The sequence below is a fragment of the Sardina pilchardus genome, chromosome 23 (assembly GCF_963854185.1).
Source record: "Sardina pilchardus chromosome 23, fSarPil1.1, whole genome shotgun sequence".
NCBI lineage: Eukaryota > Metazoa > Chordata > Actinopteri > Clupeiformes > Clupeidae > Sardina > Sardina pilchardus.
In genome coordinates, this window is record NC_085016.1 from 7,316,527 (window position 1) to 7,344,026 (window position 27,500).

Sequence of the window (27,500 nt, forward strand, 5' to 3'; positions counted from 1 at the left end):
TATTTTTTTCTGTATTAGGCTACAGTGTGTAATTTTGTTAAGTTTTTGGTTGGTGGTGTGCCGTTGATATAAAAAAATGTATTGTGGCTCAAAAAAGGTTGAAAAGCACTGTTTTATGGTCTGTTCTTTCTCTGCAGGCGGCTGAGGGGGTGACCTTCATCGGGCCGGACACACACGCCATTCAGGCCATGGGCGACAAAATCGAGAGCAAGATCATTGCCAAGGCAGCCAACGTCAACACCATCCCTGGATTTGATGGAGTTGTCAAGGTGACCAAAGAATCCATATGGGGAAGCGTGTCATACGTCCTCTGTATTACATAATCTAAACAATAAGTGAATTTGATTCCCTCTATTGGGTTGTGTTTCTGTTGCCCATCCTCCTGTGGTGGTAACTTCAACACCTCGACACGTCTAATGTGTTGGTGTTGTATCATCCCACTCATATGTGCAGTAGAGTAGGTAGATAGAATTGTTTAGATCACACAGGTTGACATGGGCAATGAATAATGAAGATGTGCATGCGTATGTTCAGCAAAGAAATCTAAATGTGTTGGCTAGAGCCAGTGAGCAGATCATATCTAAGCAAAGGATGATCATACTTATAGTGCTTTAACTCTGGAATAAGGAATGAACTGATGAAAAAACATGACCAGTCCAGTAAAGATATAAGGTCTCTTGTTGGTAATCTATGAAGTTCCAACATTCACCTTATTTGCCGACTGGTTGAATGCATGTGCCCTTGCACTGTGTTTAGTCTTTGTCTTTGAGTCTGTTTTTGTCTTCGTCTCTCCAAGTGGCGCTTCCATTTTATGCCATTCTTGCTCACAGTTAAAGAATTATGCTGTCATGAACATTATTCCAAACAGCCTTGGTGGTTTTATTTGAGCATAACAGCCTAATTTCAGTAATTTAGCGTACAAGGCATGAAAGCGGAAACCAAGAGAGAGAGAGAGAGAGAGAGAGAGAGGGAGGAAAATAGAGAGAGTGAGTGAGTTGCAAAATGCTGGTGCTGATCTTGTGTCCTAACCAAAGCAAGCTGATGGAAGCGCTGCAGGGCCCCAGCGTCAGAACCTCTCCCCCCCCCCCCCTCTCTGCCCTCTCTCTCCGCCTGCTGCCTCTGCTGCTGCTGCAGTGGACTTTTAATTGTCCCACGTTTGGCCGTTTTAACACTTCCTGCGCTGATGGGCCTCGTAAAAATGAAGGGGGTGGGGGGGGGGGGGACAAAGGGAGACTCTGAAAGGGCTGGCCGTTGGGCTGCGTTTGCATCTGAGAGGGGCAGTTATTGGGGAGGAGGGGGGTGGGGTGGAGGGTAGGAGGGGGGGGGGGGGGGCTGCCATCGCCGTCCTCATCTTGGGGCCTGCTGATGCTATCTCACACCTCACACACTGGTGTGAAACAGACCCCAGGGCTGCAAAAGCAAACCACAACCCTGTTGTGTGTGTGTGCGTGTGTGTGTTTGTGGGTGAGTGATGGAGTACATTTTTTGTGTCACCATGGTGATGGACGTGTCAACTTTCCGCTACGTTTTTGTTAGTAGTATGTTAATTCCGAGCAATATGCTTTAAATGTTGCTCAGTTGTAAATGTGACCCTTTTTACCTTAAAGGGTTAGCTGGAAGCACATTCATTTGATCACATACAAAACCACAGATTACACTTCTCATCAATCATTAAGACTTGCCAACTTTGGCTGGAATCCATCGATTTATCCGTAAATACATCCAAGTGACTTCTACTCCCTCTAATGTCAAAATTGAGACACTGATTATGGATTCCATTATTGAACCTCTTAGGGTTTATTTGTTGAAGAGAAATGGATGACTCGGCCGAATTAGTTGGGATTCTCAGCACTCGTGTGCTGTGCTGTGCTGTGCTGTGCTGTGCTGGCAGCCATTGCTGGTCCAGTCGTTATCTTAACACTGGGATTTTAATGGTCCTTCTAATCAGTCATTGTAGAGAAATTCCTCAGAGGTGTTCATTGCTGTCCTGCTGCTATCACGTGCTGGAGGCGATCGCTTGTGGCCATCGGCAGGGACACTGTTAGAGACCCCAGCCATCTCAGGCCACTGATGTTATCACTGATGTCACACACGCATGCAAGACGGGGCTGGAGAGAACCGCCCCCAAGAGCGTCTGTCAAAAAAGTGTTAACGCTATTTTTTTGTAAGCCCTGAAGCATTAAGATTTGGCAAGTGACTTAATAATTTCAATTGTTAGTGGTCAGAATCTATATGTTAGATCTTCTGCATTCTCCATGGTGAATGCTTCTATTTGAAGGCTTCTTGTGTCATTGAGTTCATACAGTAATTTCCCGCATATAAGCCGCATTGTGTATAAGCCGCAGGATAGTGTTTTATGTTAAAAGAAACAAAACCATATTAGCACCATATTAACTGCCCCCCTGTTTTAACCTCATAGCGAAATACATTTTGCAAAATCAATGTATAAGCCGCGGCTAATAGTCGGGAAATTACGGGTAGTTCTCACTGTGGCAGAGGATGGGGATAATGGAGAGAGACACTCTAGATCTGTAAGCTCTGACACGGCTGTTTTGTCATGCTTTTTAAATACCAATCAAATGAACCAATCAAATAAGTGCTCTCTGATGCCATTGACGTTTTTTTGAGTGGCTTTTTTTCTTTTCGGTATGGCCTGATGACTACACATACCGCTGCTCTCCACACACACTCACACACACATGCGCGCGTTTTGGAGTCGTGAACTTTTGCTGAGGTGTCACCCCAGTCATCCAGCGCTGCTATCTCAGGCCGTCCCCGCGGTGTTATCTCTCACACTCGCGAGGGGCGGCCCTGACACCCCACAGCTGCCAAAGCAAACTCACCGCCGATGTGTGAATACGGGGAGAGATGTTTTTGTTGTGCTGATTGACACCTTCACATGCTCATGTATTTTTAATTACAGAACTATTATATTAAGGAGTGTGTCATTTGAACTGCTAGAGCACTGTAATTCAAGCGTGGTGGTCATGTGGCAGAATCGTCCTGGCAAAATGTTGTAAAATATATACCATGATTTTTCTGTTTTTAAGAAAACAGGAATGATCAGGCAAAACACCAAATGGGATTCAAATGAAACCATAAGGTATAGAGAACCGTGCAGTTGTTAAAGAAAATGAAGAAAATAATGAAGTGATCCCCATTCTTAAGTTTGCATTCCCTTAGTACTTAATACTGTATTTTGACCTCTTTAGTGGATTGAGTGCCTTCTCAGAGGATAGAGAAGCCCATTCTTGAAGCCTCTAGGTCCTGTAAAATTATTGGGTTGTTTTGCATGCAGGTATGAGATTGTGTGGCTTAATGATATTCAGGTCAGGAGACTGATGACATGACCGCTCCAAAACTTTCTCTTTGTTCTGCCGTAGCCACTGAAAGGTAAACTTGGCCTTGTGCTTTGGTTCATTGTCATGTTGGAAAGACCTGTATCAGATGTGCAGCTTTTGGGCTGATGATGAGTGTAAATATTTTCTGATAACATGCTGCATTCATCTTGCCATCAAGTTTGATTATGTAAGCTTTCTATCAGGACTATTTGGGTGATTTCAGTTATCATTGTTATTTAAAAAGGACACACTCAATTGTGTAATAAATGGCTTCACCTGACCACTGTCCCTAAATGTCCCTGTGTGGGAATAATGCAGCATTCCAAGGCAGTTTGTTGGTCCATAGTAATGGCCATATTAACGTGGGCTACCAGTACAAACTCTGCCCCCTGTTGGCCACCTGGTAGAACTACCGCATCATTGCTGTCTATCAAATGGCTAAGACTTCAGTGTCAATTTTCCCCTGATTTCTGAAGAGGACTGATGTTGATGACATGTTTGCTCTCTCTTGTCTGTTTTCACTGTAGGATGCTGAGGAGGCTGTGAAGATCTCTAATCAAATCGGTATGAGCTCTTTTGGTAGCACTTAAGATAATACCTCCATATCTACCATGTGCAAAATAAGGGACTTTTGTGTGTGTGTGTGTGTGTGTGTGTGTGTGTGTGTGTGTGTGTGTGTGTGTGTTTTAACGTGGCTTCTCTCTGTCACAGGGTACCCAGTAATGATCAAAGCCTCAGCCGGAGGAGGAGGCAAAGGCATGAGGATCTCCTGGAATGACGACGAGACCAGGTGAGGCAGTGAATAAATGGCTGGAGAGCACATATGGGAAGCACACTATTGGAGTTGGTGCACAGCACCATCATACTAAGAGAGTCTTGGGGTGACTGTTTGTGTCACAGTGATTGGGTGATTTCTGTGTGGGAGCTTTGGGGAAACAGTTTGATGGCAGTGCTAATTTACGCTACTCAAAAAAATCAGGGATATTCGTCTTTCGGGTGAAATTTCAAGATGAACCTAAAATCCACTACCTTTAGGTGAACTTAATGTGACTTCTAAACTGTTGAATGTCCAAAAGTTCAATGTCTCAGTACTCTCCCTGTGCGGAAACATTAAATTTCACCCGAAAGCCAGATATCCCTGACTTTTTGTGAGTAGTGTATAATTGGTCATTAGACTGACAGTGTGGGGGTACCTGGTCAATAAACGTTTTCAACAGAATACGCTCATTAATACAGTCGGGACTCGGGAGTCACCATCAGATGTGTATCAGTTTCTTACACTAGAAAGCAATTGAGATGCCATATGGAAATGTGGGTCTGGTCTCTACTGGGTGGGCATTTTGGGGGTGAATATTTACCCTGAGTTTAATCTGGGGTGGTCTTGTCTGATGCAAGAGGGCAGCTCTGTGGGAAGTGTTTACTCTTCAGCATCACAGAAGGGCAGGGGGCAGGGAGAGGGGGGGGGGGGGGGGGGGCAGAATCATATGGAAATGTAGAGCAAAAACAGGATCATGGAAGGGGGGGGGGGGGGGGGTGGTGTGGGGATGAAGATGTTGAGAGAAGTGAAGCAAGAGAGCCAAAGCGGCTGTGTAAAGAGGAGCAGTACTTTGGCAGAGACGTGTGGACAAGAGATTTAGAGTAATCTGTCCAGTACATAGTCTCCGCTTTGACCACAACTTGTGTTTAAAAACCCGTGTGTCCTCAGCAATCACCTTATAACGAGCCCCTTTCGGTCTTCTTGACTATCTTCTCTTCTGAGTTCTCGCTTCTCCTCCGAGTCTTTCCCAGACACCCCGTGATCAGAGAGGATTGTGGGTAGAGTGCGGGCTGATAATGATCACCCTTATCTCCTCAGCCAAGATGCGCTTTTTTGTTTATCAGCTAATTGGATTTATCACACAAAGGCTAATGAGCCCAGGGGAAGATTCAGAAAGAGAAATTACCAAGGAGGGGGTGGTTTACTTTCATACTCACTCTTAACCAAAAGGTGATTGCACTGTGTGTGTGTGTGTGTGTGTGTGTGTGTGTGTGTGTGTGTGTGTGTGTGTGTGTGTGTGTGTGTGTGTGTGTGTGTGTGTGTGTGTGTGTGTGTGTGTGTGTGTGTGTGTGTGTGTGTGTGTGTGTGTGTGTGTGTGTGTGTGTGTGTGTGTGTGTGTGTGTGTGTGTGTGGGCTTTGAGCTCTCATCTGACATGCATGCCACTTCAAAGTGTCAAGAGATAAAGGTCAGGGTCACAGTTTTTATTGTTGATCTGCTTGTCTGTTATGAGCTGAACTTCAACTTCGGAGACCTCATGATTCATGATATTTATTTACATTTGCACCAGACATTGAAATGTCATGAAAAATGCATTGAAACAGTTAGTTGTGTTTCTCTGTTCAGTTGGATGTTAAGTTTTGTTTGTACGTGTGCTGTCTTTGTCTTCATTCTGTCTCTCTATCTTATGTCCACTCCCACAGGGAAGGCTTTCGGTTCTCCTCACAGGAGGCAGCGTCCAGCTTTGGGGACGATCGACTCCTCATTGAGAAGTTTATTGATAACCCAAGACATATCGAGATCCAGGTGAGATAGATAACAGACTCCCACTAGTGTCACCAAACAGCCAGTATGAAAATGATTAATTGTAGAAATGTATACGTATTTAATTATTTGTTTACCATGTTAGGACGCTCTGTGCAAAGCTTTTGCCATTATATAGGTACATACACTACTTGCGGATGTTTGGCTTTTGGGTGAAATTTCAGGATGAACCTAAAATCCACTATAACATTTACGGGTGAACTTAATGTGACTTTCTCTAAACCTTTGAATATGCATGTTCAACAGTTAAGTTTTTCTGTACTTTCTGTACTGAAACAAAAAATGTCACCCAAAAGCCAGATATCCCTAACTTTTTGTGAGTAGTGTGTATGTCATTATTGGCTGGTTGTTATGATTGAATGTGTCTCTGTTTGGCTGCCGGGTGACGTCTGTCTGTCTGGTGTCTGATTGGCAGGTTCTGGCGGATAAGCTGGGGAATGCACTATGGCTGAACGAGAGGGAGTGCTCCATCCAGAGGAGGAACCAGAAGGTGGTGGAGGAGGCGCCCAGGTTTGAGCACCTCCTCTCTGTTTGGCCCTCTCGTATTCTCTTAAGGGGGGGGGGGGTCACATTATATGCTCAAGTGGCAGCGCTGCGTTGTGAAATCCATGGGTGCCTCTCATTTGGTCTTTTATACACCCTCCCTTCCTTCCTCGATCCTCGTCACTGATCTAGATAAAGAATGATGGGGCGGTAACAATGGAATAGTCTATCCAGTGTTAGTTATAGATCAGTGGGAACGCCCCTCGAGGATCGAGGAGAGATGTTGAGAGGCACCCCATTATTGCCAGTGGCTTGCAGTTGCAAAGTTCCCTCCATTTCCACTGGTGCTAGATTTAAAACTGAAGGATTTCTGCACCAAGATGACCAAAACAGTCCTTCAGTCAGTCCTCAAAACTCTGCACTTTTTTTAAGTCTTAGCCATATTTCAACCCTAAGACTAATAACTCTGTATGCTCTGTTACTGTTAATTGCTCCTCAGAGCACATGTGCAGGAGCATTTGAAACATTGCATGACCACACAGCATAGAGATACTATGTCATTAAGTCAGATTTGTAAAACTTTTTAAGTTATTTATTGTACTTATTGAACACGCTATCTATCTATCCGACAGCACGTTTCTGGACCCTGAGACGCGGCGGGCCATGGGGGAGCAGGCTGTGGCTCTAGCCAAGGCGGTCAAGTACTCCTCCGCTGGCACTGTGGAGTTCCTCGTGGACTCAAAGAAGAACTTCTACTTCCTGGAGATGAACACCCGTCTGCAGGTGTGTGAAACTCTAGATCATCCAATGAACATGTAGCCTTGCTATCACCAGACCAAGCTCAATTTTTTTAAAATTGAACATTAGTCTGGGGGGTACTGCAGAAGAGGCGTGATCAACAGGCATAGTTGAAATGACTGTGTACATATTTGGATTGGCCTTTAACCAATCAGACCAACGATCTGGGTGCGCCAGGTGGATAAGCCAGTTTGTGATTGGTTCCCATAGATTTCTAACAGAAGTAGGATAGAAAGATTTGGAGGTTTCCAGCCTGAGCTGCAGGGCGAAATCAAATTGCTTGCAGATCGGACAGGGTTTAACCAGTCTAATGAACATATTACTGTTATCCCAAATCTCCAGAGCAAATAAAGCCAAAAAAGATCTGTGGATCAATGACCCGTGTGCTTCTCACAGTGGCAGCAGACATACTGTATGTTGGACAGTGGTGTAGTGCTACATCATTTCAGGCCGATTTTGCAGCCAAATTTCCAAACCAGTGTCGTGCCCGAATGTGAAAAGTCGGGAACGATGCCGAAGGAGGAATCATCTTGTAATGTGGCCTATTGATCGACCTGCAATGTGTTGTCTGCGACATTCCATGACTCCATGATGATGCATCGGCCATAATCTGCATGGGGGGGGGTGAAGATGAAGCAGGAGAGGCAGGCAGACCACGTAGCCGGAGGCAGCAGTTCAACAGGCGCTTATAAAAGCTTTCATGACACTGGCACAGAGAGAGGGATGAGCGAGAGAGCGAGAGTGTAAGAAGAATGAAGGGAGGAAAAGAAAGAGGTGGTCTGGGATAGAGAGAGGGATAGAGCGAGAGAGAGAGAGAGAGAGAGAGAGCCAGCGAGAGAGAGAGAGAGGGGAATAGAGGAATAGAGGAGACAGCTGGGCGAGAAGAGCTGGTCAACTGCGGAGATGAAAGGAGCCCAGCGCTGGGGCTCATTAGGGCAGACCTCCCAGAGTGCAGCAGCAGGGAGCAGGGTGAGGGAGCACGCCAGGCCCACAGACGGCACGCTTCAGGGGCTTCCGCTCACGGGAACCGCCCTGGCCCTGGCCCTGGCCCTGGCCCTGCCACAGGAGCAGACTACTCGGGGTGCTGTTTATGGACGTCAACACAGTGGAGGTCGGTAGTAGCAGGAGGCTAGGCAGGTCTTCAAAAGCAGCCCTGGCTTATTGGACAGCTAAACTAGCTGGTGACATTGACACAGCAAGCTGAGACAAGACCGAGGGGTACATTTGACTGACTAGCTTTCAGTGCAGACTGACTGCATTTTAGCATTCATGACCTAGCTATTTAGGGCGTTGACAAGCCTGCATTGGTCAGTAAAGCATGCATGATGATGACACTGGTGAAAGAAATCTATTACTGTATAAATTCCATGAAGATTCTGCCCCAAGGTCTTGGTTGGTGTGTGTAGATGCAAGTGTGTTTGGCTGGTGCTGACACCTCCGTCTCTCTCCCCATCCTCCTTAGGTGGAGCACCCCATCACAGAGTGCATCACGGGTGTGGACCTGGTGCAACAGATGATCCGTGTTGCCAAGGGTTACCCACTGAAGCACAAGCAGGAGGACATCCCTATTAATGGCTGGGCCATTGAGAGCAGAGTCTATGCTGAGGTACTGACCGCAATATGTATATAGTATACATATAGATAGGGCCACTGAACAAAATACACTGGGTAAACACAACATGTTGGTTTGCTGTCTGTGAGTTTGTACCCAGCAGTATTTGTACCTTTTTGGGTTAATTAGGCAGTTACTAATTGTTACTTCACACACCTAAATACATGATTTATGTACACTCAGTAAGCTGTATATTGTGGTGCCTAACACACGCACCATACACTCTAACATATACTATATCAGAACTCAATGTCTGTGCTTACATGGACTTATGTATTTTGGTTATGAGGCTTACTCTGGGTTGCAGTCATGTTCGGAATATACTGTATACATTGAACAGTATCCCGGTTTCTTTAGGAATGCTCCAGTTAACACAACTGGATTTCTCAAAACCGCGATAAGATATTATCTGGGGTTCTGAAATCGGGATATGATTTTTACACGTGCAAGAATAGAACCATGATACTTCAAAATCCCGACCCTAACCAGGATACTGAAGTGCATGTGAACAGCCATTGTACACTGGACAATATCTACATGTTGGTTCTATTCATATGTTATTGAACATTACAGGGAAGATAAGGACATTTGTCTTTACTAGTTGAGGAGAGAGGAAGGAGTTGATGAATAAAGGGGTTTGGGGTGAAAAGAGAGGGGATGGGGTCCCTCGTTAACCTGGGGGAGTAATTAGGTGAGTGCCAGGGGCCGCAAGGTTGCCCTGACCTCTGTTTCCTGTGGCCTTTTATTTGTGGCTTAATGTTTCCTGTCTTTTGTCCCTCCTCAGGACCCATACAAGTCATTTGGGCTGCCCTCTATTGGGCGACTCTCTCAATATCAGGAGCCTGTGAATCTGCCCAATGTGAGTCTTCTTCACGCGTACACACACACACACACACACACACACAGAGAGAGAGTTGCATCAGAATCTGTGCACCCTCACTGGGTAGTATTGACCAATTGATGGTAGTATGTGGATCTGAATACGTGCACTGCACTCTGCAGCTTCAAGTCATTGTGTGTGTGTGTGTGTGTGTGTGTGTGTGTGATAAGTGATGGTGATGACATCGTGGTTCTGCAGAGGAAGTAGGCTACAGTCACTTACCCGATTCCCACTAAACCCACAGGCAGCTCTATCAGCCATTTCATACACACACACACACACAGACACACATTCCTATACACAAAAGCAAGCACAAACCACACACAGTGAGAGCATTTGATGTAGTAATCCTGTGTTATTGTTTGGCAAGCAGTATATTTTTAAGCCGCCACATTATTTGGTCCTTGTTTTCATATTCTGAGTTTCAGAAAGGCAAGCACAGTTTATGGTGTACATGCAGGTTTTTTTTTCCATAAATAAAAATGCTTTTGTGTCTGCATTAGAGAGCCTCTGGGAGAAGTCTAGAAAAATAATGAAAACATGACACACTGAGAGGCTCTTCTGCTGTGCTGGTCTAGTGTTGGCAATATATTGCTCATATTCTCTGGGTAGTTATTCAGCCTTGGCATATAAGATCAGGCGGTAGATGCACCTAACCCTCATTTTGTAACCAAATTATGTGCGTCAAGCCAAAAGATATCAGAAAAGGGCAGGAAAGGTTTGCACTCTGAAAAAATAGACATAAGTCTTTGCTGAAAACGATTTTATGTCTATTTTTATTTTGCGAACCTTTCCTGTCTTTTTCAGCCAAATAGTATAAATGGTGGATGGTTTGCAGAGTTCATGCGTCCTCCAAGATGGGTCCTCCAGGATAGTTTTAAGAATTTAGTGTTCTGAATCAGAATCTTCCTGTTCTTCTGTATAGGTTCGTGTTGACAGTGGCATCCAAGAAGGAAGTGACATCAGCATCTACTATGACCCCATGATCTCAAAGGTTGGTTTGTGTCTCACAGTGTTCACTGTTAAAAGCCATGTGGTAATGTGGAGTAAGTTTGGTGTTTTGTTGCGGCTACTGTACATCTCCTCAATGTCTCCCATCTTGAATTTCCCCTTGGGGATCAATAAAGTATCTATCTGTCTTATCTGTCTATCTATCTATCTATCTATCTATCTATCATCCTCTCCTCAGCTTGTGACCTATGGAAAAACGCGAGACGAGGCCTTGAAGAAAATGGAGGATGCTCTGGATAATTATGTCATCAGAGGTATGCTCAAGGATTCTCACAGCAATGCACATCCACTCACACTATATCATATCATATACTGTATAGGGCAGTGGTCTTAAATTCCCAGCTCGTTTTGTGCTGCTCCTTGTTTGGTTTAGATTTGGATGGAATGAGATTCAGCCTACACTTCAATCTTGCATTTTCTTTTTCTGTTATTCTGTTGTTTCTGTTCTAAAATAACATTAGAGGACTGCAGTTGCATTGACTACTGCCAGTTGCTTCCATTGATATTGCTATGGGTCTGCCAACCTAATAGGAATAGCCTTTACAAGGGTACCAATTGAGTGATTCCTTGCAAATATGGGTCAGTTGTCACTAAACTATAAACACAAGTAAACATGTCATTCTGAAGCAAAAGGAAATATGTCCTTCCTCATCTTCATGTCCTTCCTCATCTTCCTCATTTTTTCTGGCATTTTATCTATTTTTTTTGTTGTTGTTGTTTTTTCCCAGGTGTGACCCATAACATTCCACTCCTGCGGGAGATCATCGTTCACCCGCGCTTCATCTCCGGCGACATCAGCACGGCCTTCCTGCCAGAGGTGTACCCCGAGGGGTTCAAAGGTCACCCGCTGACCGCCCCCGAGCGGCGAGAGCTTCTGGCCACAGCCGCGGCGCTCTTCGTGGCTGCGCAGATCCGCTCACAGAAGTTCCTAGGAGATCTCAGGTGAGCCACGGAGGCGTCTACAAATACATTATTATTATTTTTTATAATAATAAAAAAATATATAATATATATAATATATTATTATTATACTTTTTTACCATACCGTAATTTCCCGACTATTAGCTGTTGCTTATACATTGATTTTGCAAAATGTCTTCAGTTATGAGGTTGATACAGGGGGGCCAGTTAATATGGCGTTAATATGGTTTTGTTTCTTTTAACTTGCATGAAACACTGTCCTGCGGCTTATACACAATGCGGCTTAAATGCGGGAAATTACTGTATTCTATTCAATGATGGTATCCTCAGCCAACTCAACAGCTCAAAAGTTTCAAAATGTTTGCAGGAGTGTCATGTTTGTAAACAAGACACTCCTGCAAATCACAAGTAGATGGGCAAAAAGTAATTGGTGCGTTTGTGTTAACACATTGGCAACTAGATATTCACTAGCCAAAGCTTGACTAGCATTTTGAGTCTCCACAGCAGCACTACGGGATCACTGGTCTCTCTTTCAGTCCCTCTGTAAACATCCTTGTTTGTTATGTCAGCTGTGCTGTGGGTGTGTTTGTGTGTCTGGACTTATTTGTCCGTTGCTCCTACTGTTTCTTCTGCGGTTTCTTCTTGTGTGTTGTTGTTCCCTCTTGCCTGTTGTGTCAGTAGGAGGCAGATGCGCTGATGCTCTACTGCCACCCACTGGACAAGTGCATCAGTGTACCTGCATCTATATATATAAAAAAGAAAAACATTTTAGAATTTAATTTTGACCTTGTAAAGCATGAGAGTATCTGACCATTCAATGGAGGCCAAGAGCGGCTGTTAATGCTCCTGAATTGGACCTTTTGTGAGAACGGCTGAAGGATTTACGATTGAATGTGATTTCAGAAAGTCTGCCCATCCTCCTTGTCCTCTTCCTACTCCGGCAGTATTTTGGTCATTCGCTCTTGTCCTCTGCCTCTCTCTGTTGTTCTCTCTCTCCCTTTCTTTCTTCCTATTGTTTCCTCCCTCTCTTGCTGCCTCTTTAGGAGCTGCATTGCTCCGACTCATCATTTTTGAAAAGCCTTGTTTGATTTTCCCCCTGTGTAGTGGGTGTTATGTGAGCAGAGGATGAGCTCCTTGTGATTGTGTGTGTGTGTGTGTGAGATGAGACTCGGAGGATGCTTCTGTGTGAGAGATCCTCAGTGCAGTAGCTTTCACTCAGCGCCTCAAGATCATCCGCCATCTGTCCAAACACTCCTCTATTCCTCTCCTTTCCCCACATGCCTCCACACACACACACACACACACACACACCCCATCTGGTTCTCAGACCTACTTTGGGGTGAGGTGTAAGGGGGCAGACATATCATGTAATGGCTCCCTTTACCAGAAGGTTTCACATGAAATAAATGGCTAACTGAATCTCTATGTTGTCTACACCTAATGTTGTTGACACTCTGCCTTATGATGTCATCAGAAGAGTTCAAGGAAAGGGACTTATATTACATGTAGCTTTATTCAGTCACCATAGTCAGAGGTCCGTTTAGAGTGTACTTCAAATTGAACACAATGACATGATAGTTTGATTGATCGATCACATGACACACTGAGGTACCTGTGTCTTTTATCTGTTCATTTGTGTGTGTGTGTGTATGTGTGTGTTTATAAATGACTTAATCCACGAAGGCTTCCTGTTTGGATGGATGTCCTGTTGCCCTAAGTTAGCTGAATGTTTCTAATTTTGTGTGTGTGTGTGTGTGTGTGTGTGTGTGTGTTGTTTCAGGGTGTCCAACACCCAGCAGGAGCGGAGGAGCTGGGAGCTTTGTGTGGAGTTGGACAAGGGCGCGCACATGCTCGGTGTGTCTCGGTCGGGGACCACTTACACAGTGAGTGTCCACACAGGCACACACACACATTTAGCAACTGCTGTTCTGTACTTTCCAATTAAAACGCAATTGTCTTCAAATTGCTTATACACATACACACGCACACACACACACACAACATCCTACTGTTGCCTTTTTCACCACAGAATGCTGAAGTGTGTGTGTGTGTGTGTAGGGGGTAAAATAATCATAACCCCAAAGAGCCTTTAATGTTTCAGTTTCATTTGAAGTGTGAGCCCTCCCCCCTTTCTCCACCACTCCTTTCCCTCTCGTGGTCACTTCTTTCTGTTCGTGTGCTGCACATCTGTGTCTGTCTGTCGTCACTGCCTACTTGGGTGTTTGGACACCTGTGCTCCCTCGACGCAAATGGGTTACAAGTGTGTTTTATTTATTTTGGAGACAGGGTTCAGGCAGCCACAAATGATCGCTCTCTTTCACTTTGTCTGTCTCTCTCTCTCTCTCTCTCTCTCTCTCTCTCCAAAACACCCCTCCACTGGGCAGTGCTGTGGATGATGGTGGCCTAACACTGTCCCGGTGTGTGTTTTGTTTACAGGTGGAGGTGGATGGTGAGAAGGTGGAGGTGTGTGGAGACTGGAATCTGGCCTCAGTTCTCCTGAACGTCACAGTAAACGGCACGCACAGGACTTTACAGGTATGTAGGCGGAGCACACACACACACACACACACACACACACACACATCTGAGACACTATGTACATATATCCCATATGTGTTCTTTCTCGCAAAATGATCAAAGCAAGACTGAGAGATCTAATGGTGTGGTATCTGTCTGCCTGCCTGTAAAACTCTCAATTACACTATTATAATTCAATTAAAAAATGGCCATCTTCTCCACTACCTCACTCATATATTCTAAATCATATAATCTAATCTACATTTTTACTGCATTTTGTTGTCTTTGAACTCGTACTCCGCACAATGACAATAAAGTTGAATCTAATCTAGTCTATTCCCCTCTCTCCTCTCCTCTCCTCTCCTCCTCTCCTCGTTTCCTCCTCTCCTCCTTTCCTCTCGTCTCCTCTCCTCCTCTCCTCCTCTCCTCTCCTCAGTGCCTCTCTCGTAGTGCTGCTGGGGACCTGAGTCTGCAGTATCTGGGTACTACGGTGAGTCTCCCTCCTCCTCTCATGGCATCTCCACTCCTGTCTCCTGCTCGTGTGCAGCCACCTCATACATGTCAACAGGAAAAACCTATTTCACAATCTGGTTAGCCTCCAGCTGCCGTGTGTGTGTGTGTGTGTGTGTGTGTGTGTGTGTAGGGTATTTGTGTGAGTGGATCCATGTACCCCATGCTGTGTGATGGATGCCGTATTGTGCTTGGCGGTGGTCCATGTATCCTGTTTCTTACCATGCTTTTTGCTGTCCTATTTAAGAGCTGTTTGAACACACACACACACACACACACACACACACACACACACACACACACACACACACTGTATGATGTGCCATAGGTAAACAGTCTTGCTGTAAAGACAGTTGGTCTCTAACTGTCCCATAAATACTGTGCAGCCCCTCTATCTTTTTTCTCTCATCCTTTTATACAAACAAACAAACAGCACAGGATAAGCATGCAGCAGGAAGCAGGAAGTGATGTGTTTAGCAGAGGACACGCTCTAGCCCTGCAGGGTGGATGCTGATCAAAGACCCCCCTCGTCTCGTCTCACAAGCCTTCCCCTCCCGAGCCACACACACACTCCCACCCACCCACCCACACTCCCACCCACCCACACACACACACACACACACACTCCCACCCACACACACACACCCCTCATCCCCAGTAGGCTCGCTCTCGGCTCTTAGGGTTTCAAAGTGGCGGTGTGGTGACTTTTCCGCACATTCACCCGTGTGTGTGTGTGTGTATGTGTGTGTGTGTGTGTGTCTGTGTGTGTGTGTGTGTGTGTCTGTGTGTGTGTTTGTGCGCGCTTGCGTGCATGTGTGTTTGGCGGGGTTTCAGGGCAGGAGTGGAGAGGCGGCTTGCGTGCTCACTCACGTCCATCTGTGTCCTGTTGACCTGCTGGTTCTGCTGAGGGCGCTGCAGGGTGCTGACCGCTCCTCGGACTGCCCCTCTGGCGGCTCCGCTGTAGAAGGGCCCCTCCTGACGCACAGTACAGGCACAGGCCTGGAGTCAGCGCGCGTTAAACTCCCTCTCTCTGGGTCCATGAGATGCACTCACAGGGTCCTGCGGCCCACTGTAGAGTGTTAAGTACAGTAATTTCCCAGACTATTAGCCGTGGCTTATACATTGATTTTCCAAATTTCTTCAGCTAGATAGATAGATAGATAGATAGATACTTTATTGATCCCCAAGGGGAAATTCAAGGAATTGCTATGAGCTATGAGGTTAATACACGGGGACAGTTAATATGGTATCAATATGGTTTTGTTTCTTTTAACTTGCATAAAACACTGTCCTGCGGCTTATACACAATGCGGCTTATATGAGGGAAATGACTGTAGGTAGTATTAAGGTGGTAGTGGGCCGAAATATTGGAACTTAGGGGCAGTGACCAGCAATGACCGTAACAGTCCACACACAGTGTATTCAGTAGACCAAATTCAGCGGTTTTTGCCAGCTGAGTAGTTTGCAGTAGTTTAATACAGAAAGGAGGAGTGTGATCTCCTCTGTTCCTCTGCTTGCTTTGACGTTGACGCCACACTGGAAATCAATTTTTGGGCTTTCTCAACGGTCCTCCCGACGGTTTCTGAATGTACTGTAAAAAATGTATTTGGTTTCTAGTTTCCTGTTGAGTATTGGTGCCTACAAGTAAAGTAGTAGAACAAAAATGTGCCGTAATATCAGATTTGTTAGAAGCATGCACCTTAAACTTGTGAGGGCACTGTGTGAGGGCGCAATGACTTCACTGTCATTGTGCACACAGTGTGTGTGTGTGTGTGTGTGTGAGTGTGAGTGACCTTGTTAGCCCCGTCACCTGGCCTGTTGGGAGGTCGTGACCCCTCTGCCCTAGTTGTGTGACCTGATGTAGCCAGGATGATGCCATCACTCCAGGGAGAGATTCTTGGAAAGAATGCCCTTTTCCTTCCCGAGCGTCCGCTAGGCTGCCCCACATCCATGATTAACGGCCTGTGCCTCACCTCACTCTTTTGTCCCTGAATGACTTTTTCCTGTTTCCCCTGGTGCTAAATTTACCCTACAGGCCACCGTAGGGAGAGGCACTGTGATCTCTCAGGGTGGCGATTCTGGACAGGGCTTTGTCAAGGACGGGGACCCCCCACTGGCTTAACATGAAGCGGAGAGGGAACGAAAACAAAAAAGCCCTAGAGCAGGAATGATGGATTTTTCTGTTTGGGTTTTTCTTCCTCTAGATCTCAAGTTTGTCTTTTTTTTTTTTTTTACAGCAGTGTTTTTTTGTTGCTCATTTCTCCTCTCTATCCGCGTCTCCTTTATTTTCCCATTAGCTGCTGATCATTCAGTGATATAAAGCCATAAAAATGAAATTACACTCGCTGGAGATGAAGCGACAAAAACCTACGAAGGCTAGATTTTTCGCTTGATTGGATTTTTCCATTTTCAGAAATGGGATGTTACCGCTGCAGTTACAGTGTGCAGTTGAAGTTAGCCTTCTGTGAGATTTAAGGGGCTGCCCTTTACTGCCCTCTGCTGTCCGTTGTGGGTAAAGACCAAGTCTGCACCCCTTGCCAAGTAGTCAACCAAGGTCTTCTTTGTTAGATTCACGTAACATTGCAGAATAGGGGTGTATCATCACTATGGCTTAGTGCATTAAACTCAAACACAAGCAACATTTAATGAGGTAGCCTGTGGTGAGAGGGGATGAAGTATCTCTCTCTCTCTCTCTCTCTCTCTCTCTCTCGCTCTCTCTCTCTGTCTGTCTCTGTCTAATGGACATGGTGGACCTCTGGGGTCTTCTAGAAGGCTGTGCTCTTTACCAAGTTCTTAAGGTGATGAGGATTGAGTGAGACAACTGGGATGTTAGGCCATGTTATGGGATGGGATGTTAAGCACTATGTGTGTGTGTGTGTGTGTGTGTTTGTGTGTGACCTGTTGGTGAGCTTGAGTGCTTGTGTGATGCTGATAGCTAATGTGTGTGTGATATGTGTGTATGAACATAGCTTTAAAAAGTCCATCTGTCTGTCATGGGTTAAACGCTAAGCTGTGTCTTTGAGTGTGTGTGTAATGTGTATGTTGGACTTCCACATCTCAGTTGACAGTACACCCTTTCTGCTGCAGTTTGAAGCTGATTTTGTAGAACTCTGAACTCTGAACTCTGAACTCTGCACTCTGCCCCTCTCCCCCCTGCAGTTCAAGCTGCGTGTGTTGAGTAAACTGGCAGCAACACTCAGCAAGCATATGCCTGAGAAGGTTCCAGAAGACACCAGCAGCATCCTACGCTCACCCATGCCTGGGACCGTGGTGGCTGTGTCCGTCAAGCCTGGAGACACGGTAAAACACACACACACACACACACACACACACACACAGACGTACGCTTGCTCACGCTCACACAGAAATTGAGCCATCCTCTCGTAACACTCCTTGTGTCTCTCATAGCAGACACACACTCACTAAGCAAGCCATATCAGACAGGTTGACCTACTTGCGTATCACCACTCAGATAACAACTTTTTAGAGAGAGACACACACACACACACACAGACACACACACAGACAGACACACACACAGACAGACACACACACACACAGACACACACACAGACACACACACACACACACACACACAGACACACACACACACACACACACACACACACACACACACACACACACACACACACACACACACACACACACACACACACAGACACAGACCCCATGGCTGAGCTCTAGCCCTGGCTGTCAGCTGATGGCCTGGTGATGTCATGGCCCAGGCCAGAGCACTAATGCCTCATGCATTATACACCAGACGGCTGGCTCCAGCCAACACTAACACGTCTGCGCTCCTCTCCTCCTCCAGGATGCTCTCTCCATCTCTCTTTCTCTTGCTCTCTCTGGTCTCTCTCTCTCTCTTTCTCCCTCTCTCTGTCTCTCTAGCTCTCTCTTTCTTTCTCTCCCCCCCTCTCTCTTTCTCTCTCTGTCTCTCTTGCTCTCTCATCTCTCTCTCTCTCCCTCTCTCTTGTCTCTCTCTCTCTCTCTCCCTCTTGTACTTTTAATCTAGTTGCCTCACTTCCTTCTCTGTCTCTCCACCTTCTTCCTCAGCTTGTCTGCCTGCCTCTCCCTCTCTCTCCCTCCCTCTCCCTCTCTCTCTCCCTCATTCAGTCTTCTCCAGATTCTATCTCTCTTTCTGTCTCTCACTCTCTGCTTCCAGTAAGTCAGGCTTTTAGCGCCTTTTCATCAGGATATCATTTTTTCCCCCTTCCTTATCAGCAGCGGCTTCCTCCTAATTAACGCGCATTAATCTCCTGAAGGGCCATTGATTCGCCCATAACTCTGCACCGGCTCAGGCTGAATCCATTCATGCTCATAAATATTTGTATAAAGCCAGCGCGTTTAATGGAACTCCTCACTGATGAATGGGAGCCAGCAGACTCCATGCAGAGTTTGAGGTTATGTGCGGTGAATGCCGGAGATATATCTACCTGGAAGGGGAGGTGTGCAGCGAGACTTGCTGCATAACTATCCATGGCCATGATGCAGGGAGGAGGAGGAGGAGGAGGAGGAGGAGGAAGAGGGAAACAGGGTTCTAGAACAAGATTTAGAACTCCGCAGGCGGAGAATGTTGGATGATGCAGAGTTTGACAAAAAAAAGTGTGAAGGCGGTGTTAAGTCGTTTGTTGAACAGGATTTGTGTGTGTGTGTGTCATACAGGTGGCTGAAGGCCAGGAGATCTGTGTCATTGAAGCCATGAAGATGCAGAACAGCATGACTGCAGCAAAGGCAGCCAAGGTCAGTAGATATGACACACTTACTCACACTTATCAGTGCCATACACTTGCCACTCTACCAACACACTGCAATACGCTGACTTGTTTCACCTCATCTGTTTGTGATTGTGTGTGTTGAACAGGTGAAGAGTGTACACTGTAAAGCTGGGGAGACTGTTGGTGAGGGCGACCTTCTGGTGGAACTGGAGTAAGCTGGAGCGGAGGGGCCTTATCTACCACACCACACCACCCCTGACCCCCGACCCCCCTCCCAGACGGTCACTCTAACCTGCCCCGTTTGCCCCTGGACCTGCCTCACCACAGCTCAGATGCCCCACACACACTAACCGAGTACCCCAGAACCACTCAGTAGAATTGACTTAACATTCCCTTCCTCGGTGCTCCAAAAGGGACGACTGTCATCTCTGTTTCCCCTCTATCTCCTTTGCTCTCCTTACCTACGTGGCCACGTGTTAAACCTCTTCTACTGGATCGCCGCCTGGTGCTTCTCTCTTTGCTCTCTTGCACTCTACCGCCCCCTAGCTCACAGGTGGCAGAAATGTAAGTGCATCATTCATGTATACACGTGTGCCTTCCAGGTTTTATCACAACCTTCTTGGACAAGCAGCTCTGTCTCATTCATGCACACACATCAGAATTACTCAAGCCCCACATGCACATGGGTTGGTCACATCACATGACACAGCTGTCATTCCACTAACTATCAGCTTCACCTCTGGGCGGGCTGTGTTCTGCCTTACGGGGAGTGTCGTCTGGAGAGAAAATGTTCTTACTTAGTCTTTGGGAGCTCACGCTCTCCCGCCATTTTCATGTGTTTTCTTCTGGTAGAACATCTGTTTCTGGACGCTAAACACCTCTCTCTTTCTCCTTCACCCTCTAGTCATAGGAAGAAAATCATGATCCTTCAGGAGTGAATAGTTAGAATGTTTGAAATAGAATGTGTTGTTATTTCTAGTGTGTTGTTTGTTTTATGAGTGTGAAACACAAGTGGAGGAGATCTCTAGAGGTTTCGAGGAAATGCACTGTAAAAGAGGTATCTTCTTTTAGTCCCCCCTCTCAAATATGGAAACACACACACACAGCGGCCCTAGACAGAAGCTCAAGATGTGATGTACCATGGCAGTGAAGTTGGAGAGAATGATTTCTCCTCACATTGTACCAATGGGAATCAAAGTATGGTGAAAGAATTATTTTTTATTTAGGATCTGTACTAGCCTGTTTAGGAGTCTGTGTGAGCGTGCGTGTGTGTGTGTGTGTGTGTGCGTGTGTATGATAGACATCTATTTCTCAGATGTATTTAGTATGGGGTAATTGAGGTTGGTGTACAATGCGCATTGGTGTAAGATGGATTGCCATGATCTCAGGCAGTAGCTTCTGCTCTAATGCTGTGGCAGTCAATCCCAGACGCGTGACCCTTCACCTTTGACTCGCTGACCCCTGGCTCGGCTCCCCAGCATTATTCGCTCCAACATGCCTCGAGTCACTGATTCGTTTGTAAATTGTTTTCTGGAAAAGGTTTTTGTAAAAAATATTTAGGGGAATGAATGTTTTCCCCCTTGGGAGAAAAATAAACAAATGTGATTCTAATCCTCTTCCTGTCCACTGTGTAGTTGATTTTATGTGGATTTTTCCCAGTCAGTTTGGGTCAGCACTCTACCACCCTATTGTTATTGTGAATATGGTAGAATGAAATAGATGGTCATATGCTTTTAGGCACTGAACTAGTTGCATGAAAGGCTCTCGGAGAGCTTGTTTCCTGGGGAGCCAGGTGTGTTTGAACCTGCCTCTATTCTGAATGTAATTAGCGTCATTTATCGTAACATGCTGATTCACTAGGTGCAACACCCAACCGGGTCCATGTAGACACTAACTACATTCATTCAGAATAGCAGTAGGTTCAAACATACCTGGCTCCACAGGAAATAAACTCTCACCAAGAGCCTTTCATGCAGCTAGTCAATTGTTCTGGACTGTATGGTCACAAAATGCAACATTGTTCGAAATTAAAGTAAGTTGGGTTTTATATATATATATAATAAATGCTGTAACTGAACTGGGCCTTCATTGGTAGATGTTTATTGGAGTAAGCAATGAAACCTCAGAAGCTTGTCCTACAGCCCATCTTGTGGAGAGCTTCTATTGCTGCCTGACAAGAAAATGGCGTGATGCCACCTTCATGTATCACTTCTGTATTTCAGAACCAACAAGGTAATTAAGTGCTACACCATTGTATCATGAACCCATTTTAATGTAGCATTTTTTACATTTATGCACATATATTACAAAAGAAGAAGAAAAACAGAAGTCGTCCCAGATGCGAGTCCCGATTCTGTGCTTACGGGCCGACAGGAGTGTGATATTAATCACGTTTTGTCACTTTGATGGCAACACCACCTGAAAAACAAAACTTTCTAAAGGCCACCACACTCCCTTGATTCCCCTGCAACAACCCACAACCAGCTGCAACAATCAACGTCACAAGAATGTCTTTGGCCTACACAAGGACATATTCATTTTTTTTCTTTTTTTTTTTTCATTCAAGTACAATTCAACCATTAAAGACAACAAACAATACATGTGCCATTAAAGATGCATTCCTTTTCAGGGAGCCTGTTCAGTTATTAAATCAGTAGGTTGTTGGGAGGGGTGCATGCCTGAAATTGTGTGCATGAATTTGTCACTTCAGAAACTCGTTTGAACTCTTCTAAACCCACTTGGCACCCTGAGCAGTACTGGGCTTAACAGATGAAAAGATCGGACCTCAGATGTGTGTGTGTTTTTGTTTGTTTGATGTACCTGGATTGTCCTGTAGTTTTGTGCTTGAACTGCTGATGAAGAGACCGAGCGTGAATCTTTGGCCCGCTGGAGTCACTGGGCCAACAGCAGTCACTGGCAGGATGAGCGAAGAGATCTCAGATTTATTCTTTATGTGTGCTATTCAATCTTCCATCACATCTGGAATCTACAAAATGCCTTCTCTCACCTGACCAAAAAAAACCAAACCAAAAAAAAACACCCTTTTCAGGCTCAATCACCCCCTTCCCTTAATTACACACCTAACCAAGATACCAAAGGTGTCCCAAGCATTTTTCAAACCTTGGAAAACAGCAGTCAAGGTCTTTATTTTTAATTCTGTTTTTCTGCATTCATGTAAAACGGATCTTTTCATATAAAAAAGACAAGGACATGAGACAGGCAGGGTTGGGTGGGTCCTCTGTTGGGGGGTGGGGGTAGTGGCATGTTGGGTTAAGGCCTCGACTGCACTCCCTCAAACTGTGGTGACTCTCATGACCAGCTCGCGGTTGCTGCCCGGTTGCGGCTGCGGTGTGGGCTGCGTCTGCGTCTGCGTCCGTGTCTCGGGCTGCGTCCGGAGCTGTAGGCTGAGCCGCTGCAGGATGCTGTACGCACAGTGATTGGTGCCGCCGCCACCGCCGCCGCCGGACATCTCTGACGAGTCCTGCGCCTCAGGCTCGCCCGCCGCCGCCAGCCCCCCCTCGCCGCTGTCCACTGGCACCGCCGTTGGCGTCTCCGTGGCGGCCATGAGGGAGGAGAGGGACGGGGAGCCCGAGGCCGAGCCCACGTGACCGTTGGCCGGAACCGGGCCGGACCCGTGGGGGCCAGGGAAGGTTAGGGTCCGCAGGCTGGCCCCCGCTTTCTGGTGCTCGTCCGTGTCCTTCATCTTGTCGTAGTTGAGCACCTTCCACTGCTGGTTGACCGCCTGCCAGCGGTTAAAAATGCGGAACACAGACGGACCCTCGTGGACGATCAGAGCTGAGGACAGAGAGAGAGAAATGAGCGCTACTTCAACACACACACACACACACACACACACACACACACACACACAGTCTCATCCACACCCACATCTCTTCAAAGTCCAGGCCTGGAGCTGAGGGAAATCAGGAATCAACAAGCACTGAAAGCAGCCTTCAGGTTTAAATAAATCAAATTCGTCAACAAACAAGTCAGTCTGCAAATACACTCTTTGACACACACACACACATGCAAAGTATGCTGAAACACAGTCTGCTGTGGGTAGGAGGCCCTTGATACATTCTCAGCTCATGAGTAAGTGGGGAATTGTGTTTATAACGGTATTCTCTAGAGGCACAGGATGTTGTGCATGGTGTGTGTGTGTGTGTATATTTGTGTGTGTGTGTGTGTGTGTGTGTGTGTGTGTGTGTGTGTGTGTGTGTGTGTGTGTGTGTATGTGTGTGTGAGAGTGTGTTCCAACTGCATGCTTTCCTCCGTTCTCCAATCTGTTGAGCCAGTTGAGACGAGAGCCTTTGCTCTATTTCTGGTAGTTACATCTGTGTCGGCTGCCAACAAGACAAATTAAATTCCTCTAACGAGGGAAGAGAGGTTTTCAGGCAGAGACGAGTGCACCGGCGAGCACAGCGTGAAGCGTGTGAAGCGAGCGCATCCTGTGTGAACTGGAGTTACAGCATGTGAATCAGCCACACGGCGTGCTGGGTGTGAACTGAGAGAACCAAATAAACACTGTGAGTCTGCTGAACTGTGCTCAGGCCACATCGCATTGCCTAATTGTCTACTAAACACCACAAGGCCTGGTCACTGTGTGTGTGTGTGTGTGTGTGGGGGGGGGGGGTGTGAGTGAGAGTGAGTGAGTGAGTGAGTGAGTGTGTGTGTGTGTATGCATGTGTGTGTGTGTGTGTGTATGTGAGTGGAGGAGGGGGGGTGGTCCGTCCCCAGACAACACTCTGGGTGGGTGTGAGACATGGATCGAGGGAAATCTACAGCAAGCCGCTTTCAGGCTTTGAGGGGGGAGAACTGGGGAGAACTCATTCTGGAGGCAACGCGGTGGAGGAATGCTCAGCATTTCTATGAGGCTGAGGTTTTTTTTTGTCGCATTAACTCTTTTTATTCTCTCTCTCTCCCTCTCTCTCATCTCTCCACACTGATCCGTCTGGAAGCAACGAACCTCCCTCCCGGAGCAGCCACCGAGTTTAGAATTTTGGAGACATGCCCGATGTTTTTTCCCCCTTCTCTGCACCCTACTCCCAAAATTCTAATTAGGGATTTTCACCCCCTCTTCTCACCCTCTCTCCCTCTCTCTCTCTCTCTCTCTCTCTCTCTCTCTTTCTCTCTTTCTCTCGTCCTCCTCTATCCCCCCAGGCGGCCCTGCTGGCAGCTGGGAAGGGAAGTGCTAATTTTGGTCGCAATTACGAGGTGGGAACGGCAGCAGCGGCCGCGTCTGGGCCACTTGCGGGCCGTGTGCAGAGCCAGACCCAAACCCGCCGTCTCAGCAGCTCACCTGAATAGATTCATAATCCATATTTTATGTCCCTCTCTCTCTCTCTCTCTTTCTTCTTTTTCTCCCTCCTGGTCGCTGGGATTGGGTATTACTGTCTCCTAGTCTAATTATAACGGCTTATTTCTCACACCCTCAATAGCTACATCTGTCAGAGGAGAGGTGAGAAAAAAGTCAGTTATGGGGGTCCTTCCCAGGAACATGGAACATGATCATTTCACTTGCTTCGAATGAAGAAATTCAACAGATACATGTATGCGACTGGATGAATTGATGACAGAAATTTTGCAAAAATTGGAACGGCTCAGCCCAGTGTCTGACTCCACGAGGAGCTGGGTTACTTTCCCTCCTGCACAGTTAAACCTGAAGGCTAGAATTGGAATACATGGAGTTTTTGCTATTAAATGATAATGTCTGTCTAACATGAGCCAGACAAGCATGGCCCAATTTCTACAAGCTAAACTTTTGACTGTCTGCACTGAATCTGGCCCACTCATCTCTAAACTGGGCTGCCTGCTTTGAAATGGAGGAGCCTGCTGACTGACATAAAAAACAGTTTATTGTGTGGGTAGTCTATTCTATAATCAAAAGCAAAAAAAGACAGTTACATAATACTTGGTTTCAATGGCTGGCTTGCTACCTAAAAGCATTTGTTTTCATGTGGACAAAATCATATTAACTCAATTCAATGATTGCCTAGTTGGTACAGTACACTTTACTGTTATGGTTATGGTTATGGTGTTTAGCAGACACTTTTGTCCAAAGCTAATTCTTCGCCGCTTCTCGGTAAACAATATGCAGCAGATAGCATATTGGTATTATGGCAGAGGTGGAAAAGTCCAGCTTCAGAAAGTAAAAATCCAACCACGTACTGGTTCTACCTGTGCCCTTTGTGAGAACACAGACAATCACATCTCACTAATTAACTGCTCTACCTGGATGAAAAGTTGTGCTAATCATAATCAGCTGGTTTAAATCAATGGTTGCTACAGATAAGTGATGGACTTTTACTTTCTGAAGCTCTGGTATATGTTATAAGAGTGCCATGGCTCTCGAATTTATGATTTTAAGCTACACTACAGACTCCCTTTTTTCCGTGGCTAATATGTCTGTATGTGTATGCGACAATCTTATTCAGTTGAGGCACAAAATTGCCTTTGGACAGAGAATCCTTATGGGAACCGTGCTAACTGAGCTCTTGGCTCAAAAGACAGTCTTTACACTACAGCTGATTGATGGACTCTATAAACGCGCTTCCTTTGATGTGAACATAACTACCGGTATAATTTCCCCGCAATCTAATTTCCCTATAATGCGTCCCTGCCTTCTCCTTTGCACTGGATGAAGGTATGTATTGCTGCACTGAATAGAATGCGACAGCTCTGAGCAAGACGAATGAGACACACTTCTCCTCCACACCTGGCTAAGTGCACCTGATTATATATAACTAGCGGTATGGCAGGCTGTAGGGTGGGGAGATGTGGGGAGATGCTCTACTACACCGCAAGTGGCCTGGGCTGGGTCTCATAAGAGGATTGGGACACGCCTACATACTTAGCTAAGTGCACAAGTGCACACTCGCGCCCCAATGCAGTAAATGGGACAGGTCCGGTCTGTGTTTGTGGTGTGGGGTGTGGTGTGGGGGCAGGAAATCCAAGCCATCACTGACCTCTTCTCCGTATCCTACATAGTGCTCTTGGAAACAAGTAAATAAATAGCAAGCTGTGTGTGCATGATGCTCTGAGCGATAAACAACCCTCTCCGTTGTCCCATTCATGTTCTTCCTCTTCTCACCATTTTCCTCAATTTCTTGCTCTCGAGGAGCACTTTTCCACTCATCCATCCCTCCCTCCCTTCCTCTCTCTCTCTCCCTTCCACTATCTCTCTCTCTCTCTCTCTCTCTCTCTCTCTCTCTCCCTCTCTCTCTCTCTTCCTGTCTATCCTCTGAGGGGAGGTTCATTCATCCACTCCATCTAAATGCTTAAGCAGACAGAGTGATGCATCACCAAGAGACTCTGAAGGACTCACCCATTGATTTTTCTCTCTGTGCATGCACCACCAGAGTCATTCACACACACACACACACACACACACACACACACACACACACCTATGCCACGTATATGTGCAGATGTACACACACATTTCCATATACTCTCAGTCATCCTCTCAGTGAGTCTCTCTCTCTCTCTCTCTCTTTCTCTCTCACACACACACTCACACACACACACACACACACACACACACACTCATGGACACAACCACTCAGTTTCACACACACACAGACATACATTTCCTCCCGTGGTCCCAAGTGATAAACTGTTAAGGCAGTTCGGTTGGAGGGATTGCTCTGCCAATCCCATTTGTTCAGACAAATCACTTTCCTGTGGAGCAAAACTGAGAAACTGCAGCAACAAATAATAACAAAATGAAAAGCCCAGGAAACCGGGCAGCAGTCATTCATCAGTAAAACCCTCCATTCAAACTCACAACTATGATTTTACAGGTTATAGAGTCCGTATTGTAAATGTCATTGTTTTCCAAATGCAAGAACACGTGCCTTTCATTGCAAGCAGTGGCATTAAGAGTTCAAGACCCGCTTTCACTGAGAAGGTGAAACACTTCTTATCATTCTGCATGCTTCCTCTTTCCTCCTAGCACTCTGTTCTCTCTCTCTCTTTCTCTGTCTCTCGTTCTCTCTCGCTCTCTCTCACTCTCTCTCTTTCTCGCGTTCTCTCTCCCCTCTTCTCAGCAGTAAGCTTTTGTCACAGAGATATGCATCTGTGTGTCTCTGTCCTCCCCCCCATATGAGACTT

At 46.1% G+C, this 27,500-nt stretch overlaps 2 protein-coding genes across 3 annotated transcripts in view; one reads left to right on the forward strand and one right to left on the reverse strand.

Annotated features, from left to right (window-relative positions):
• Positions 1-21,004, forward strand: part of pcca (propionyl-CoA carboxylase subunit alpha) — a 30,355-nt gene extending 9,351 nt beyond the window's left edge. The window contains exons 7-23 of the mRNA XM_062527487.1: positions 138-269; positions 3,869-3,905; positions 4,053-4,131; positions 5,800-5,902; positions 6,336-6,430; positions 7,036-7,186; positions 8,664-8,807; positions 9,598-9,672; positions 10,619-10,687; positions 10,883-10,958; positions 11,433-11,646; positions 13,406-13,508; positions 14,062-14,160; positions 14,579-14,632; positions 17,812-17,952; positions 19,336-19,413; positions 19,535-21,004. Coding sequence (XP_062383471.1) covers positions 138-269; positions 3,869-3,905; positions 4,053-4,131; positions 5,800-5,902; positions 6,336-6,430; positions 7,036-7,186; positions 8,664-8,807; positions 9,598-9,672; positions 10,619-10,687; positions 10,883-10,958; positions 11,433-11,646; positions 13,406-13,508; positions 14,062-14,160; positions 14,579-14,632; positions 17,812-17,952; positions 19,336-19,413; positions 19,535-19,603 — 1,719 coding nt within the window. The 3' untranslated portion in view covers positions 19,604-21,004. The remainder of the gene's footprint in view (positions 1-137; positions 270-3,868; positions 3,906-4,052; positions 4,132-5,799; positions 5,903-6,335; positions 6,431-7,035; positions 7,187-8,663; positions 8,808-9,597; positions 9,673-10,618; positions 10,688-10,882; positions 10,959-11,432; positions 11,647-13,405; positions 13,509-14,061; positions 14,161-14,578; positions 14,633-17,811; positions 17,953-19,335; positions 19,414-19,534) is intronic.
• A 1,640-nt stretch (positions 21,005-22,644) lies between these two features.
• The window catches only part of marchf4a (membrane-associated ring finger (C3HC4) 4a), a 17,515-nt gene continuing 12,659 nt past the window's right edge, over positions 22,645-27,500 (reverse strand). For both annotated transcript variants that reach the window (XM_062527489.1, XM_062527488.1), the window contains one exon: positions 22,645-23,183. In XM_062527489.1, the coding sequence (XP_062383473.1) occupies positions 22,681-23,183 (503 nt within the window). In that variant the 3' untranslated portion in view covers positions 22,645-22,680. The remainder of the gene's footprint in view (positions 23,184-27,500) is intronic.